Source organism: Candoia aspera, chromosome 1 (genome assembly GCF_035149785.1).
Source record: "Candoia aspera isolate rCanAsp1 chromosome 1, rCanAsp1.hap2, whole genome shotgun sequence".
NCBI lineage: Eukaryota > Metazoa > Chordata > Lepidosauria > Squamata > Boidae > Candoia > Candoia aspera.
In genome coordinates this window covers 248,423,087-248,443,041 of record NC_086153.1, presented here as the reverse complement: position 1 = coordinate 248,443,041, position 19,955 = coordinate 248,423,087, and the positions used below count along the sequence as shown (strand labels likewise).

General features: G+C 36.5%; 1 protein-coding gene across 1 annotated transcript in view; it reads left to right on the top strand.

Moving 5' to 3' along the window:
• Window positions 1-19,955, top strand: part of SCUBE2 (signal peptide, CUB domain and EGF like domain containing 2) — a 70,759-nt gene that overhangs the window by 11,687 nt on the left and 39,117 nt on the right. The window contains exons 4-8 of the mRNA XM_063289433.1: window positions 1,026-1,160; window positions 10,102-10,227; window positions 11,289-11,405; window positions 13,435-13,524; window positions 15,298-15,414. Coding sequence (XP_063145503.1) covers window positions 1,026-1,160; window positions 10,102-10,227; window positions 11,289-11,405; window positions 13,435-13,524; window positions 15,298-15,414 — 585 coding nt within the window. The remainder of the gene's footprint in view (window positions 1-1,025; window positions 1,161-10,101; window positions 10,228-11,288; window positions 11,406-13,434; window positions 13,525-15,297; window positions 15,415-19,955) is intronic.

Sequence of the window (19,955 nt, the reverse complement as noted above, 5' to 3'; positions counted from 1 at the left end):
AAACAAGGACTAACCTGGTTCAGTAAAAGATTGCAAGTTCAGCATTCTGGGATGTTTATAAGCACCCTAACTATAAATTATATTATATTATGTTATATTTGCATATTACAATTTGAATGCAGATTTTAATCAACAATGGGCAACTGCATTCCCCAACATCTTTCTGTGATTTCCCAGCATCCTAAGATTGCAACTTTCAGATAGCATGAGACTGAACGCTGAAACTTAAGTGTGTGATTTCAGCCTCTTTTGGGGATTTGAAGGGTTGAAATTCACAGCTGGCCTAGGGGATTTCTCCATTCCCATTTTCAATTCCACCCTCATACCCATTCCAAGAACTGATAAACAGGTGACAAAATAGCCCAGTTTTGAAGTAAGGATTGTGGTTTTAAGAGTGTGGAAGTATTTGTGGTATATTTGTGAGTAGATGTTATATTCTACCATTAGACATAATAGTTGTAGCCTAGCATTATTTACTCTAGACAAAATACTAAAATGCAGAGACATAGAATTGTCTGCAAAGATACATATTGTTAAAGCTATGATTTCCTCAGTTGTAACATGTGGCTAGGAAAACTGAATTATCAGAAAGGCTGAACTGAAAAACAAATGATGTCTTTTGAGTTGCAGTGCTGGAGAAAATTTTTGAAAGTGCTGTGGACCATAAAAACAAATAATTGAATATTAAAGAAAGCAAAACTAGTCTATTCGCTGGAAACAGTAGTGAAAGCTTAAATAGTTTGAATGTATAATGTGAAAGTAAGAATCACTGGAGAAGTCACTGTTGTCTGGAAAAATCAAAGACAACTGAAAAAGAGACTTAGAGAAGATAAGGTGGTTAGATACTATCACTGATGAGACAAGCATAAACTTATAAGAACTCAAAGAAGTAATTACTGATAGACCGTTCTATCAGTTATGGATGTTTTGTTTCTTTCCGCTTAATGAATTACTTGTGTGCAGCTGGTATAGACTATTCTGCTGACCACAGAGCTGGTACCAAACTGGCACCTCTTGAATTTTAGATACAGATGAATGCTTGGTCAATAATGGAGGCTGTCAACATGTTTGTATCAACACGGTGGGGAGCTATGAATGTCGTTGCAATGAAGGATTCTTCCTCAGCGATAATCAGCATACCTGCATTCACCGTTCAGAAGGTACAAGCCTTTTTTTTCCTACAAAAACTTGCATGAGGTCCTTCCTCTTCCCCACCACCCAAAATCAAATTCCTTGAATGGTGAGCTAAGCAGTGGTATTTATTTAATGGTGCTTTTGCGTACCAGTTTCATGAATCATGCTGTAATATGAGAATGATTATATGTGGAGTTTGATGGTATAGGTATATACTGATGGTAAAAAGAAAAATTGTAGCCTGTCTCATGCCTGGTTTTTAGTATTACATTATATGGGTACTGTGCTGTCAGATTCTCCCAACACAGGTATGCATTAGACAATAATTGCCCAGTGACTTGGATGAACATGGCTAGAAATTCATTTTTATTACATCTTGGGAATGGGTGCCATTAAAACCAGTTGACAGTCTCTGAGCTAGTGGAAGGAAGCGTGCCGATTTGGTACCCATTCCTCATTCATACTGTTTCTGCCCCTCCCATTGCATGGAGGCACTTATCCCTTTCTTTTCTCATGCTCTAGGGCTAGTTGGAACAATTGTGGTTTACATTCCCAAAGCAGGAATGCAGAGAATCTACACTTAGTAATGGAGCCCTGACACTTGCCCTCAAATGAGTATTACAACCCAAAACACCAGGATAAAAAAGCAGACTAGCTTGGCCCACTGTGCTGAGCCACAGTTTGCTTAACATAGCTTACCATAAACCACAGTTGGGTTTACATTTGACCTAAACCAAACAGTCCTGCATCTTTTGCTATCAGTGCAAGAAATTTATCATTTTTAAAAAAAAAACTCTCTGGGTTACTTTCTTGTTGGCATTTAAGAAGATCTCATATACATTTTTAAAAGGGCTTTTAACTATGATTTTAATTTTTGATGTTTAATTGTTCCGTCCCTAACCAAAATGATGCCAAAATAATACTCTGCCCTTTTGTCCTTACGTCATTTTGTACTTTGAGTCAAGTATGTAAGGGTGGAGTTTGTGTTACAAGATCACAATGCACATTTTGTCACTTGATTCCCCTCCATCCCTTCCTTCAGATTCCTATGATAATATATTTATTAACTTGGCTTTACATTTTGAGTTTTATTTTCTTAACTCTGTTTTAAGTTTTACCATAAGACTACAGTATTTGGTGAATCAAAAATTAATCACAAATAAAAATAAAAACTTAGCACTGACTGATATGTGCAGTGTTAGTATGGAAAGGAATAGGGTGTATGTACCACTACTTTTATGAAAGATCCCAATTCCTTACTTGGAGCAAATAAGGTATGGAACAGTTGGGTCTTCACCAGGCACATACGTGACTTTTTAATGCTTAGAAGTTATCAGACAATATCATACTTGTGTTCTACTATCACTAACTGTGCACTGCATTTTTATAATGCCAATGAAATCAGCAGGAGATAACTTGGGAATTTTCTTTTTCAAGCCAAGGTCCTAGACTGATGAAAGTTTACAACAAGCCAGCAATAGTTTTTGCTTGAACTGAAGGTTTGTTTTCTTCAAAAGCACACTGACTGCAATTAAGAAATGAAGTATATTTTTGTAGTTGAATATTTTATTGGCACTAATCAAAGTGATTGAAACATTTACAGAAGAGATATGTTAAACTGCTAATTTGAAGGCAGTGAAGTAGCTCCTCTATGCATAAATGAAACTAGGTGATCAGAAATTCCAGTGACTGAAATGTAGGAGAGATTTGGAGGCAATAGCTTAAAAGTAGTAGGTTTTGTTTCAGGGAAGCACCATTCCTAGCTATGGTTAATCAGTGTGTATTAGCTGAAATTAACAAGAGAAAGTTTGCAAAGTTTGTTAGGATAAATATAGAATAAAGCTAGGCTTGAATGATCTAAAAACTTTTTAAAAATGAAAACAAGCTAAAATTAGATTTGCCTTCCTTTATAGCATGGAAACTGCAACTAACATGTACAGATGTTGAGAGAGAGTGCAACTCCAGGTTATTTAAAAGGCCACTATGAAAACCAACATAAAATTGTTAAAAACCTGCAGCCTTGTTCAGCAGAAATCTTGTTTGTAAATGAATTCAAGATTAAATTTAGGGGAAAAAACCTCCCTTTTATGCCAGTGAAAGCACATAGTAATCCTAGTGACATTGGTAGGAATTACTTCTTTATAGAGAGGAAGTGACAGAAGAGGCAGAGAAGGTCAGAGAGAGAGATGAATGAGTATGAAAGAATATTGTTAACTGACTTTCCTAAAGGTTAAATAATCTGGGCAACAGGAGAGATCCATACTTTTTCTTCTAGCTTTTATTTCTTCTCCTTTCTTTTTGAGACTTTCTCTGTTACCTTAATAAAACTGAGCAATTAATTGAAGAGGAATTGATAGAAAAGGTCTAGTGGAAACTGGAAAATCTATTGGCGTCTCCTGGTTTGTCCTTTAGTTGATCAAAGTTCAGCACTCAGTTCCGGGATTAAAATTTCCATTTTTAAGATTTGTGTGTGAAAGTTCCTGACTATTTTCCATCCCATTTTGTGCTTCCCCCTTCAAAGCTGTTCACAGCTATTACAAATTAATCGTAACCGAATAAAAGTAATTAATTTAGGGTGATCTGTGGCTGGGATGCAAATTAGTTTATTATTTCATTTTGGTGAAAAAAACTAAATGACTTTACTTTCTGTGAAGCTTCAGTAAGACTGAATAATTATTTGTAGATGTGCTTATATAAATATAAATTAACCTGTGCAAAAGTTATATAGAATTGTGACCTATTTAGTCAGAGTAAGCCATTGAAACCATTTCAAATACTGTACTCAGATAGTTGGTCTTTTAAATAATGTTTGAAGTGATAATTTTTAGTCATTTCCTTTAGAGACTGAAGATGCTGACCAGGAGATTACAATGAAGCCTTTTTGCAAGTCTCTTTTCAATTTTAATTAAAGGCATAAAAATCACATTTCCTTGTATATTATTATGGGGTCACTATGAATCTCACCTCATTTATTGTGTTAGATTAACATTTGCTCAGATTACTTTAGAACTCCTTTCTCCAGATATTTTTCTACCTTGTTAAGTTTTTGGAGAAGAATCTTCAGAACTACACAAAATTAGCTTGTACTGATAAAACCATCAGTGATATGGAGCATCTGTGAATATGTGTTTGCAGATGATGATGTTGATGGTGATGAATTTGCAAAATCAAACTTATTGCTTATTTGTTATGTACCAGTTTACAGGATTCTCATTCATTTTACAGAAGCCCTTACTGTAACAGGAAATTAACTTAATTAGTAGTTGCATTATTTTCTCCTGATAAAAATGTTATCACTATAAAGGTGATTTCTTTTGAATTTCAAAATTTAAAGTCTTTATTAAAATAGTATTAATTGTTCTTTGTCTCTGTAATGTTATTTTTACTTATATCAAAAACTTTAATGCTTACATAATTTTACGAACTTTCAATCAAAGGGCATTTATCTAATCAGAATACAGTATATTTGTGGTTAGTAAAAGGCAGTATTTCAGCATGTGGCTATTTCTTTTGCACTATAACTTTCAGGGGAATAATTCAAGATTTTCTCTTAATGCAGAACTGAGTAAGTCAGAATTCCCTATTTGAAATGTCTTCAGTGAACTTTGTCAAAGTACCTGCTTATACAATATAACCCTTGGTTTCTGAATGTGCACAAAGAAATCACACTATTAGCAGAAGCTAAGTTGTTAATTCTCTTAATGCTTTTTATACACCTTTTAGCTAACTGACTGATCACATGGCATGTTGAACCTTTCAAGTGCCACGTAACAGAAGAGTTAATAAGACTAATTTGTGATCCTTTGTATTACAAAAAGATGGACTGACAGCATAATAGTGATTTGCAGGTTTAATATGGATTTCTGTGTCTTTTGTGTCTCTGGAGGGGCAAAGGCATCATTGTATTGCTAGTTTTCTCACTGTGGGAAAGGAATCAAGGAACCAGTAGAGCAGAATAATCAAAGCAATATAGCAGCTACCCCTTTGTTAGTCAAAGTCACCTTCTTGGAAGAAGTATGTTGGAACGAAAGCATGGCTGATTAAAATGCTACAGAATTTTCTAAGGATATGTTGTCAATCCCAGTTTTTCCTTGTGATAAGGAAAGATATGGGTGAAATCTGACGAGGAGTGATTCTGAAGATATTTCTATGTACCTGACTTTAACTAGATTCTTTCTATTTTGTAAATAATGTTAGTATGCAGAAAATAAAACGTCAGAAATAAAGGACAGCTAAAACGTAACAAAAATAAACAGCAAACAAGAGAAGATACATAGCTAGATACGTATTAATTCACAAATCATGGGGCAGCTTGATTTGGAATGCATTATACACTGCTGCCTTTGGAAATAAAAGTCTATCAGAAGTGTGGCATATATCCTTTGATGGCGACCTTCCTCTGTGGCCTGTAACAATTTCTGTTTTAATGGTAGTTCTGTAGAAGAAAGGTATTTTAAAACTCTGTTGCATACAAAAGCATTTGTTGATGTATTTGGCTAGACTTTTATACCAAAAACTGAGTAGTAGAGTAAAAGTGCTTCTTAATGACTGGTGGAAAAGCTGCAGCCATGATTTCTTTGTCAGTTATTCCATAAATATTTTTGTTGTGTGAAATTTCTGTGGTACTTTGCATCTAAATGTATCTAGAACACTGTTCCAGATTATAATTGTTCCCTGTTTTATTGACAAGGAAACTACTTGGGTTCATCTAAGCAGCACATTATTGTGGGGGGAAAGACAAGTGGGTGGTAAAACAAGACGAGAATTAACCTTAGTGGGAAGCTGCCCTTCAGTTTTAGAGAAAGTTTTTTTAAAAAGTTTTAAAAAGCGCCTTCTCTGTAGTGGTGCCTGCGATCTGGAATGAGGTCCCTCCACCCCAAGATCCAGGTGGCGCCGTCTCTGCTGTTGTTCAGAAGATCCATGAAGACTTGGCTCTTCACCCAGGCCATTGGTGAAGGAGAGTGAGGCCCCTTGCTTCATCATGCTTGCCATCTTTTATCTTTATTGTTTATGTTTTATTAATTTTATTGTAATTTCTTTGTTTGATTGTTGTGAGCCGATGTCAGCCCTTCAAGGGACTCCAGACCCAGAAACCAAAGTTATGAATGCTAATACTACTTTTATTGTAAGGTTGCAGTAATAGAATCATGCAAATCTGAAAGCGCTTCTCTCCTCCCTGTCTTTATGTTCCAGAGAACTAGGAAGAGTCAATTCTGAGATGCTTGCTCAAATTATACTTCTGGTTTGGGCTCAGATTTCGTTTATCAGACTGTTCTCTAGGCTGTGTCTCTTCCTTGTCTCTCAAGATTATTCTCACTGCCCATTATATCCACCCAGAATTCTTGAGTCAGGCGGCATACAAGTTTAATAATTTATATTATTATTATTATCATTATTATGCTGTGAAACTCTCATTGTATCATTTCCTCTGGCATAGGAGCCGGTCCCCTAAACCTGTAGAGTTAATCAGCTCATCAGATTTTCCAAGCTGCCAGAAGACCCTCTGCGTTGAGTTAAGAAGGGGTACTGCTGATCTCAGATCGACACATGCCTTACATGTGGAGGGAGCCTTGAAATGACTGAACTAACGAGACTCCAGGCTTATGCCACCAGTGACCTTGAAACCTGGTTTGAAAGAAATTGGAATAAAAGAGGGCATCAGTTAAGTGAATTTGAGGAGCCCCTAGCAATGACACAAGTTAGTCTACAAAGAGTAGGTTACCAAAGTCATCTTCAGCAGAAGACCTGGAAGAAAAAAGAAACACAAAGTGAGAAGGATTTGAAGTAATTCTGTATTAGAAGTCTAGTGAGAAGCAGTGTGATTTTATTCCTTATATATTGCTCAGCTCCTAAGACCCTGGGCAGTCAAATTGGGTCAAAACATGCACAATCAAATAATAAAATATAAAAATCATATCCAATAGCAGCCCTGACACTCAGCTCAACTAGAGTTCTGAGCAAACAGCTCAGAGAAATCTGTGGAATAACAATTTTGAAACAGTGACAAAATCTCTGCAACTTGCATTAGTATTCTGTTCTATCAAGAAAATAGATCCCTCCAAACAGTAAAATTTGGCTTTGGAGATGAAATTTGGTTTCATATCCACTGGGAATCAGGGAAGCCAATCTGGCCTGTGTTTTAAATAGGGACTAGTAAATTTCCAATCAGTTTGGTTTATTGCTTATGATATCTCTCTCAACCCATTTAAAGTATTTAAAAAAAATAAGCAGACATACACCAATATTTATTTATAAATATTTATATTTACATTTTTATTTCTACCTGTGTAAATTTAATTTTCTGAATCTCTTGGTACTGTCTCTAGTTGTGCCACCATTATTACCATGACCAATAACATGTTATCCAATATAAAATTTATGACAGAAATGGTATGACAGTGTGTCATACCATTTTAATAGTGAGGATTTTTCCCCTTGGAAAACAATTGGTAATAAGAGCAGGATCCCACCTTCCATTGAGTGGTGGTCATAATGGTAGAATTCTCCTATTCATTGCCTTTTAGTGCACAACAATGTGGTTAGCAAGAGTGAAATGTAGTACCCATCCATGTAGCACCCACCCAGCCCAGAATTACCTACTACACTGTTTTCAAGCTGGAATCAGGAGCTCCTGGTGCACATCATGAACTGCACATCATTATTAAATAGTCTGTAAATTAGTCCTATGTTTGCCTTCACCTTTTTGAATGCACTGTGGATTTACAAGATTTCCGCCCCTGCTCTGAATGTTTGCTTTAAAGGGAAAAGATATTGGGAACTTTTCTTTTCCAGAGTTCGTACATATATCCAAATCTGTTTCTCTTTTTGCTAATCATCCATCTGGGAGGCTTGCTGCTCCTTCTTATATTAAACAGTGATAATTGTTTACATATGTGAAATGCTTAAAAAAAAAAAGCCTGCTCCATCTCAAGAGAGTTATTTTCCTAACTGGAAGTTCACAGGGAAATCTACACCACCACCCTGATTGTAAAATGATTCCTCACTGAATAGTTATTCATACTTTGACTTTTAGCTGCATGATTTGGGAAGTGTGTGCGCGTGTGTGTGTGCACGCGTGCGCCTTATCTGACTAAATGGCTGGTGGGTAAATAATTTCTAACTGTTAAAAACCAAGATAATCCCAAAGAGTTATCGTTTTTATCAAGATTTGCTTGTGGAAATCTGTTCAGCTACAGGCATGCTTTGCATGGTCATCAGAAATTACAGAAAATCTCTAATGTGAACTTCTTGCAAGTTCCTTTGATTAGATTCAGATATTAAAGAAAAATCCATACTTTAAGAATTGTGTGTTTGCTTTCTTGAGTCTATTGTAAGAAATAAATCAGAATAGGATAATTCCATGAATTATTTTCCCCCTTTGCAGCTAACAGTAAACCAACAGTTCTATTTCCTTGGATAAATGCTTTTTGTAGAAAATGCAGGAAAGTTTTACACATATCAGTCTAGACTGGGAAAGAACAGTCTGTATCATTCTCCATGTGGTGGATATGTTCCGGCATGTTTACTGGGTGGAACTTTAAGGAGTTGCATGTTAGTGTGGTAAATACTGGGGAGTCAGTATTTTCCTTTAAAATGTGATGCAGTGATACAAATCTGTTATGTCTCCTGAAATGGCCCTAAAAAGCATACTGATGTAGAGTGCTGTTTTAATATAAATATAGAACAATATTAAAACAGCAGTCTACATTAATACAGTATGCTTTTAATATTAAGATAATGCTATTAAGATAAATTTTATCTTAATTATACTTAGTTGATCAAGGATGTTTTTGTGTCCAGAATGGGAAAGTAATAAGAAAGGTAAAGAGATAAAAATGGAACAGCTCAAGGGAGGCAATGATGCATGGAAGGACAAAGCTTGAGATTCTGAAACCAGTATAATTTATGTCAGAGTAAGTATGCATGTAATTGTGGTATTGGTAACCTCATGCAGAGGGTATAGGGAATGGCCTTGAAGGACAGGAGGAAGAGCTGCTACCAAGGCAGTGATCAGATAAGTTGGGAATAAGCACCAGCCAGGAAGCTAGCTTGAGAAAACATCTCAGACAGGCTCCTCCCTAGTTCTCACAAAGATAAAGTGTGGGAAGGGGGAAGCACATTTAGGCTTGCAAGATTCTGTTACTAGAGCTGTTATAATAAAAGTAGTCCTGACCTACATGGCATTGGTTTCTTAGTCTGGTCTACCTTGTAGGGCTGACCCCTCAGCACTGTTTCTCTGCCTAGCTCACTGTTTTTTACTTATGATGGCAAGGCAACTTCTTTTAAACATGCAAAAGTGTAATTGAGTGACTTTCTCCCTAATTTTACATTCAAGCTCATGGACCAGTAATAGGAGTTTTAGGGAAGATCAAAGATTCAATAAATGAATCTTCTAAAATGAGATCTACTTATCTGATCCAAGCTAAAGACTGGCCACAAAAGTGCCTATCCATCAATATCTATTGAGAGGGGAAGCCTCACTCATGTATATGCCTTTTGTACATATGTATAGTGACCATGTTGATATTCTGCTAAAATTTTATTCAAGTTTTTGAGTTCTGTTGGTTGGCTGTCTTCTTCAAGAATGTGTGTATTATTAGGAATAAAGTATTTATTAAAGGTATGTGCTATATTTGAAATATACCAAGTATCCAGCTTCTGTTTACTATACTTTCCTACCCATCTCTGTCAGTCCATCCTATTCTATGAAGCATTGTGAAGGTAACACTGATTCACAATTGATGCCTCCATTTGCGCCATTTTTCCCTTTACAAATTATAACAGTTTTACAAATTTGGTTAAACTTAGATGGAGGTGCTGCATATTGCTATATAAATTTCATTTCTTTTTTGGTAGATTCTTTCAAGGCCCACTTAATTCTTAAATGGTGATGAGTATCTAGAATCTGTTGACTGTATTTTAAAAAGCTCAGAGAACACTGATACATCCACATTTATTGTTTTGTAGAAGGTGTGAGCTGCATGAATAAAGATCATGGTTGTGCCCATATCTGCAAAGAAGCGCCAAAAGGAGGAGTGGACTGTGAATGCAGACCTGGATTTGAACTGGCCAGGAACCAAAGAGACTGTATTTGTATGCAACATTTTACACATAGCTGATTCTTATGTAGCCCCTCAAATAAGAAGGAATTGCTAAGCACCTTTCTTCCCTTCTTTATCTGATCATCTCTTGGTTTAAAGGACTGTTCATCTTTTGCTTTGTGACAATTTTAATGATGATCAGAATTAAGATGCAATAGATGGTATGCATTAGAGATTTGTTAGACTGCAAATCTTTCTTTGTAGAAGAAATATTTCTTTATAGAATTTTAACTGAATTTAACCAGAGCTTTTGGAATAGAGTTCTGTAGCCAAGGATGTAAATTAACTGTTGGTGTCCAGTCTTTAATTCAGGTATTACGTCTTCAGATGACTTTCTAATAAGAGAACTAATCTGCAGTGCTATATACCAACCTATCAGAAGTTACTATAACGCAATTAAGTTAAGCAGCAATATTTCTGAATAGGCAGGAATAGAATTGCCATATTTGGTATCCATGAAGTTTAGCCAAGAGCATGGGTATCCACAGGAGGGTGTCAAAATCTGTAAGATGATGGACACAGTGTCATGATTCAAGCCACACATCTTTTATACATGTGTGCAATGTCCACAGACATTTAAAAGGGGTGAGGCTTTGATCACAGTGTCATACTCAACACCCTGCAGGTTTAAGCAGAGGCTGATAGCTAAGAGAAAGTGCTATCTTTAAATATCAGGCCTGATTCTCAAATGATTAATATGCTTGTTACATTCCTATAGTAACTTGGTTTGCATTGGCTCATTAATCTTATACAATTTAAATCAATGGATTTAAAATTTACAATATAGTATCTATTTAATTGCATTACATTAATTAAAAGGAAGAATGACAATGAACAGAAGTCCTTAATTTTGTTGCTGCCCTTGGATATAATAAATTTTGATTTGGGAATTATGTAAAGATACATATACAGATAATTTTTTGTTAAAGTAGCTCATGGATTTGCAAACATAAAAGACTCAAAGACATAACCTTCAAGGGAGAGAATCCCTGAGCTCAGAAAGATTTATAGTTTATAAATACTTAAGAAGTTCAATTGGATCTTTCTTTCCAGTGACTTGCAACCATGGGAATGGAGGCTGCCAGCACACTTGTGAAGATGCAGAAGATGGGCCTGTCTGTGGATGTCACCCAGAGTACACAGTGCATGCCAATGGAAAAACATGCATTGGTATCTAACTTCTTTTCTGCTACATTAAGTGTAGACAGGTTGTGAATAAACATTTAACAGTTTCTGAATGGGTGATTTCTCTCAGTAAAATTACAGATTTCTTTAGAGTTTACTTAAACATTGCAGAAAATCCAAGCAGTTTCTTTACGGATGAGAAACACGTTGGGTCTGCTTTTATACACGTATCAGCACATGCACCATAATGGGCTACGATGAAGTTCCTGACTAATTAAATTACAAATTCCTTTTAAAATATTCCCTTTTAAAATATTATATTTTGATATAATAATTGATAAATTAACTCAAGAGCTTGCATGCCATTCTTAGGGGGGTTTCACATTTGTGGCTTCAATTCTGTGTGCTTCAACCAGAATAAGCAATCCAGCTGTTCTTCTGCATTAATATCTCTATTAACAATATAAATATGTCAATAACCATATTAATACTAATGAAAGGAGGGAGTCTGAAATATATTCTTAGCATTCTTCATGGAACCATAGAAAACAAGGGGTGTAGTTTCTTCCCGTACCAACTCCTTTGTGAACTCCGATGGGTATCACCAGGATATTCGGTAGTTTGTTCTTATAAATTGACATTTTATTTTAGAGATGGATGGGTTTGTTAACTTTTAAATAATGTGGAGGGTATGGCTGTTGTTTCCCATAGTTCCATCCTCCTTAAATTAGATTGAAGCATTCATTTGGGAAAGACCAACAACAGTTTTTCTTCTCCAAAATTTTATGCTTCTGGTTTAAATTTTCACTTGACATGGGATCCTACATACCTAAGAATCAGTATGGTGTATTAGCTGTAGGGATGGAATTAGCCAGGGAATTCCTTTCACTAGTGAAATGCCACCCTAAATTCCCTGGTCACAAGGGTGGAATAAACATGTAATTAGTAAGACCAATACCAGAAAACAGGCATTATAAATTAGGCATTATATACTGCATTACAACCAAAGATTAGGGTGGAGTAGACATTAATTATCTGTACTGTAATGCTGTTCACAAAATAAGAAGGTATGTTCTTCAAACAAAGCAATGGATTTGAACCTTGGTGCTTTCACTTGAAGAATTAAAATATCAACATACCAAGAAATCCTCTGACTATTACAACATAGAATCATAGAATGTAAAGGTTGGAAGTGACCCTAGAGATCACCTAGTCCAATCACCTGCCCTGTGCAGGAATCTACTACTGCAGCATCCCTAAGAGATGGTTGTCCAGCCTATTGCCGATGAATTCTACAAGTAATCATACTTTGTATCAGGTACTTAATTTTATGTAAAGTAAACCTGCTGCTTATTGACTGTAATAGCTGTATGATAAAGGAGATCATCAGTGTTATAAGGGCAGCTGGGGGTTAGGAATGGAATAGTTCTAAAAATAATATCTACAAAAGAAGAATCTGAAAACTTGGGCATGATAGAACACCATTTTATTATGGCAGAGAGGAAAAAACAAGATTGCCAAAGAAGCTACTCAAGGTGATTTTTTTTTTTGAGGAAAGGGAAACTCATTATCCCCTAGGAGGGTTTTCTAGTTAAAACATATTTAGCAGTATACAGCTGAAACTGTGGCAGAACAAAACTTGTTTTTTTACAGTCCATTTTTGAGGGTAAATTCTGTTATATAGCATGATATCAGATAGATATATATGAACTGGATCATACATAATTACTTAAGTATGGTTTACTTATATCACAATTGGAAGGGTTTATACAATATGCTAAGCTATACTGCATGGTTTACAAATCACAATGGTTGGGTTAAAACAATATGCCAAGTCAAAACCAGATAAATTGCTGTACATCATGGTATACTGTGAGGTATAAACCTGACCAGTGTTACCTTATAATTCAAACAAAGATAATGTCTTTCATGTGGCAGAAAATGATGAAAACCCCTTCAAAGTTACCAGGTAAGCTGGTGGATAATTATTTCCTCAAACACAGTGTATTGCCTAGAATATTAAGGTTTTTACTCTGTGCATGACCATTTTTTTTAATTTATTTTCCATATTAAGAGAGAGTAGAAGCCACCACAGAAATCTCTGAAAACAACGTTACAGCAGGAGCCGATGCAGACAAGCGAGTGAAGCGGCGATTGCTTATGGGTAAAGAGATGTTCAGGTCTGATGGTGGTTTGTAAGGGATTTCCAAGCTTTGCTGTGTGAAATACCATTTCACAACACAACTGCTGTAATTTGCATGACTTTACAGAAACTGAAAATAAACTCCTACTCATTCCACCTAATGAAATGAATGGAATTTCTGTTTGCTTTTAGGTCAGTACAGTTAGGCACTGCAGAACATGTCAAGTTCTCTGTTTTTGCTAGTTGTCATGTAATATATTCAGGAATGCTTTTTCATAGAGATACAATGCTGTTGTGCTAAACTATAGTTGCAGTTTCTGCTTCAAATCTGCAGAAATATATAGAATTAAGTAATCTTTCTGGAAAAAAGCAACAAGCTATTGAGAATGTTGCAGGAGAAAATTAGTCTGTGGCTGGGACAGTATCTACATACTATGAGGAACAGTCAAGTACACTTGCTGCAGATGAAGCTGCCTGCCAATGAACAGAAGGTGCCCTGGCAAAGAAACTGACATGCAGGCAGTATATGGATACCTCAGTGAAAAATAGCAGCTTGGTGTGTAGCTACTGTGGGAAGGTTGAATTCAATGTTGGGGATAATTGAAGAAGGAACTGAAAATTATGCTACAGTAAATTTTTCATTTAACAAACTTAACAGAGGAAAGGGTTGTCCATTAGACCTGAATGTCCATTAAACTGGCAAATAGGATGTTACGTATAATAAAATGGTAATGGGGTGTATATAATAATCAGTGGAATTTTATGCATGTCTAAAATGGCAATCAGACGTCGGTTGCATCCAAAATTCAGTAAACCAAAGCCCAGGTACAGAGTCCCTCTGGTCAGAGGAGATGGGCGGTGACAAATTTGATAAACAAATAAATAAATAAGCCTTTATAAATGCATGTGGTAAAATTGGAGAACTGTGTATCATTTTGGTTGTTGTGTAAGCTGTAAAACGAGATGGGTGCTCTAAACGTTTCTGAAATAGGCAACCAGGTGTTCAGGGGGTTAAGGCAACTTCCCTATGAGAAAAAATTAAAATATTTGGAGCTTCTTACTTTAGACAAAAGCCAGCGAGAGGAGATGAAGTAGTGATGTGTGAAAATATGTGTAGCCTGGTATAGTTGGATAGGAAGAAACCTAGGGATAGCTGATAAAATTTAAATGTCAAGAAATTCAGGTCAGAAAAAATATGCTTTCTCATACTCAACCCATAATTAACTTACAGACTCCACTTCTGCAAGAGATGCTTCTGAGTGTCAATCTAGTAGCTTTAAAAAAGGATTAAATATATTAATGGTAGATAAGTCTATCAGCCATGATGATTATAGTGTTATCAGAGGTGGCATGTTTCTGAAAAACAACCTTTGAATATCAGTTGTTAGGGAACACAGATCGGAAGGGTTGGTCATGTCCAGCTTGTGAAACAGGAACTTTGGCCTGATCCAGTACAGATTTTCTCAGATTCCTATTGAAACCAAACTGAATATTTGCCTGTAGTGATTCTACTTATAGTTAACCTACCTTGAATTTTTTAATCTTTAAAACTAAAGTTAACTGTAGCAAAACAGTCTCTGGAGTTCTTGGTGCCCTTTGAGCTTGGTTCAGAGAGCACCAAGAACTCCTCAGTTCAATCTGAGCTACAGATACTCTTCTATTGGAAAAAGGTCTCTATATGAATTTAAAATTAGTATTAGATTATAATTAATTCTGTTGAATAAAATAAAAATATGTCCTTTTAAATTTTCTTTTTCTTTTCTGAAAACGCCAAATTTTGTCCCTTTTCCTTAGAAACTTGTGCAGTAAATAATGGTGGCTGTGATCGCACTTGTAAAGACACTTCAACAGGCGTCCACTGCAGCTGTCCTATTGGATTTATGCTTCAGCTTGATGGGAAGACATGTAAAGGTAGAGTTCAGTCTTCTTTGCAATGTGCAAGCAAAACGTACGTATATCTACAGAGGATTCTTACCTCAAGTCCCAGAAAAGTACAATTTTGCTAAGCTAGTTAAAAAAGAAAATCTGAAATGGGAAAGCAGTATACAAGAAGTTGCTTTGATTGTCCCTATACTTAAATATTTCTGTGTAAAGTTCAATTTGTTTTTTGCATTCAGTTCAGAGTTATCACTTCTGTTCTGTAGATTGTACTGTGCTAATACAACAGTAGAGCTTAGAGCAGCCTTTTTCAACTTTTTGAGCCTGGAGGAACCCTTGAAATATTTTTCGGGCCTCAGGGAACCCCTGCACATTCAGGCTCAAATATAGGCCAGAAGTTACAAAATTATTATATTCATTTCATGTGTAGCCCTGTATATATGCATTAACAGTGTGCTTAAGCTAAAAATAAAGAATGAAACTTACCTCTTAAATGTGAAGTTGCCCAAATTTGAAATATTTTTTTAAATAAATTGTGATCTCCCAGGGAACCCCTAGTGACTTCTTGCAGAACCCTATGTTCCACGGAACCCTGGTTGAGAAACCCTGGCTTAGAGGCAGAGGATCATCTCTGTATATATCAGACTAAACTTAAACAAAATAATTTGTGCATTATTGTGTTAGTGTTATCATCCACTAACAAAACAATTATAGATAACAACTACTTCTCATACGATGAAAAAGAGCCATTTGATTGTGTAGGCAGAAACACAGGTCTCCTGTTCATGTTGCAATGTTTTCAAAAGAGGTGGTCAAACAGCAATGTTATCTTCCCATAAGAAGCAAAATGACTCTAAATCAGCAAAGGTTATATTTTGTCCTGAAAAGTGAAACTACTCAGTACTCTTACTGTCAAAATATGAGACAAAAACTGTCTACCCTCCATAGAAGCTCATCACCTATTTTTTTCTGCCTTAGTCCGTTTTCTGGCCTTTTTTTGGGGGGGAAGATGATTCTGTTTCTCTAAGAGTGAGTGCATGATAGAATGATGTAATTATACCTATTGGAACAGAATTCTCAGTTTCTCAATAAACTGATTCTCACCACTGATGTGAGTTAAATTTACAAAGCAAGAGGACAAACTCAGATTTTGTTATAGTCAACTAAATTAATCTGTATTAAGCAATCCTGAACAAATACTTTCCTTCTAATCATAAATGCTATGCTGGATCAGACTAGATGCTAAATTCACAGATTTATCAAGATGATACATATCTACCAAATGCTATACCGTATATCCTCCAGAAAATGATTACAGACATTAGTGGTCCAAAACTGACTAATAACTTTGTCTACATCTTCTCCATATTACAAAAAATATGTTAAAACCTCAAGTACTACAGCTATGACTGGTAGTGGAGGTTAGTATCTATAGCCCATCTGGTAATGGCAATAGCATATATCCAATTGAGATTTAGGATGTAAGGGGAGTAAATGGCAAAGAGAATGAATGAATGAATGGAAAACACACACACACACACACACACATATATATGAGAGGTATGTCTGTGAAACCAAGAAAAGGGAAGAGGGGAGAAGTCAGTAATAGAGCTGAATGAAGGTGGTTTAATCTTGTGGAGTGGAGCTGATGAATATGTGCAGGAAAATGAAGGTATGAGTGTGAGCCCTTCAAAGTAGACCAGATCAAGAAAGAGATGCCATATAGGCCTGAATCTAATTTTATTAGAATGGCTATAGTAACAGAATCTTGCAAGTCTGAACATGCTTCCCCTCCTTCCTCTTTTATTTTCATGTGAATCGGGGGAAGGGGGACTGCCTTAGGTGATTTTGTAAATCTCTGTCTTGGTATGGGCTTAGGCCATGTTTATTTGTTCATTGCCTTGGTAATAGATCTTTCCTCTCTCTGTCAAGGCCATCCTCTCTACTCTACGGTAAATTTAATTATGAATAATAGGGCTTAAATGTAAGTTGAGAAGTATGATTGGTGTCAACTAGGTTGCTATGGGTATGTATGAGTAGGAGTTGCATAACAGTCTCCAGTGAATGGTGATAACGGAAAAACTAGAGATACTTTCTGGGAAAAAATTATTCTATTAAGTAGCATGGAAGAATGGATACGAACAAGATGAGAATATAGAAAAATTGATTGGGCCATCTGGAGATTGTAAAATAAATAAGAATGATGGGTGATGAATATCTGCTTAGAAAAACATCTTATTTATTTGAGTACATTGTTTAAGCATAACTCTGTTCACATATACAAATGGAAAAAGAATCTGAAAGCATGATTGATTCAATTGTTTATGATGAAAGATTAAGAAAATACAGGTAGCCCTTGTTGAATGACCATTCGTTCAGCGACTGTTCGAAGTTATGATAGCACTGAATGAAGGGGACTTACGAAGGGTCCTCATAGTTGCAGCTGTTGCAGTGTCCCAATGGTCACATGATTGTGATATGGGCACTTGGCAACTGGCTCGCAATTACAATGGTTGCAGCATCCCATGGTCACATGATCGCCATTTGCAATCTTCACTGCTGGCTTCTGACATGCAAAGCCAATAGGGAAGCTGGCAGTGAAAGTCGCAAAAGGCGATCATGTGACCATGGGATGTGGTGACCGTGTGGGATTTGCCTAATGACAGCAACTAGCATTGTTGGAACTGCTGTTGTAAGTCGGCGCGGTCACATGTCATGCTTTACAACCATGTTGTTTAGTGATGGAATTGCTGGTCCCAATTACCATTGTTAAGCAAGCGCTACCTGTAAATGAAGAATACAAGCATGATGTAAGGTTTTGAAAGCAGGGCAGGAAATTTTTGATACTGTGAAGAGTGGATGTTAGGAAGAATAGAAAGAGATATGAAAGAAAAGGAAAGAGATGAAAGAAGCTAGAGTAAAAGAACAACTGCAGAAGGAGAAGTACAAGCCCTGTATGAAAAATATTAGAAGGTAAGAGTAATCTCCCAAAAGAATGAGTAGAAATTGGTATGGAAAGAGCCCAATGACAGAAAATTGACAAAGTGTGCATTGCACAATGTGCACCCCAAGAACAAAAGGTATGAAGTTTGTTCATCACACCCTCCCCTCCTGCAGATGGCAATACTTATGAGTTTTAAAAGCAACCCAGATTGTATTTATAAGAGGTATGCTTTGTGCCCCACTTCATGTGTCAGATGCTCTCTTTTGTTTGAAAGTTTTTATTTCTTCTATAGAGATGTACATTTGAGAATTTATCTGTTAAGATACTGGCTGAAATTGAAGTGTAACACACACACACACTCACTTCTCATTGACAAGTTTATTTCTTCTGAGAAACAGAATATAGGTACAGACTTAAATTATTGTGGTCTTTCAGCTTAATTCTCATTCCAGCAAGGGAGAAAGTATAATTAGAGATACAGCAGAGTATGGGAGAAAGAATGAAGTCTAGCCTTCCATTACTGCAAGTGTGGTATATGCAGTGGACTGCTTGTTCTGGTGAACTATATCTTTAATATTCTCTCTGTTTCATACAGAAAAGTGTTTTCCTTGGTTTCAGGTAATACTATACCAACTATGATTCTGGAAGGCACCCCTCTACAAGACCATTTCTAATCCTGTTCAGAGAGATCAACTGACTCATTATCAGTTGCATTATCCCATGTACCAATCTTGGCATTCTGTTCCAATAATGCCTGCTTTCTGCTAGGAGATCTGTTTTTCTAAAATAATAAGGAAGGCAATTGGTCTAAGGAAGAATTGGGTCTAATGCTGGAATTTTAGCTTGGAATTTACCTTGCTGTTTGATTAGGTGTTGTTATATATTCCATTAATTACTCTACATTTTAATTGTTAATATTCCTTTATATTTATTTTTACCTTATAAAGGTTTTGCTCTTCACTCATAAATAAATATATAAATTTGATGTAAATTGCTATAATGAATTATAGTGTGCAAAAAAGTATAGGTAGTTCTCAGGTTATGACAGCAGTTGGGGCCAGGATTGCCATTGCTAAGCGATGTGGTCATAAAGCGCGATGTCATGTGCCTGAATTACTTAGCAACAGCAGACCCAGATGCCGTCGTAACCCCAAGATACATGGTTTGTTAAGTGGAAAGTGGTGGGAGTCTCAGGTAAGGAATCAGGGGGTGCTGCAGTGTAGGTGCAATGGGGGGTGGGGGAGAGCCGGTGCAGGCCACACATGGGTTGGGGGAGGCATGGTGCAGGCTGCATGCAAGTGCAGGATGGTCAGGGGATAGATGATGCAGTGCAGTGCAAGTGCAGGGAGGCCGGGGGGGTTGGTGTGGCACAAGCTCAGGGAGTCCAGGGGGACTTGCTGGAGAGACTTGCAACCTTCCCTGCCATCTTCCCCATTGACTATGCTTGTGGGAAGCTGGCAGAGAAGTTCACAAATGACGATCACGTGACCGCAAGGGCGCTGTGATGGCCAGAACTTCGAGGACAGGTCATAAGTATCACTTGTTCAGCACCATCACAACTTCAAACGGTCACTGAACAAGTGGTCAGTAAGCAAGGACTATCTGTAATGACATTTTAAACTTTGTGGTG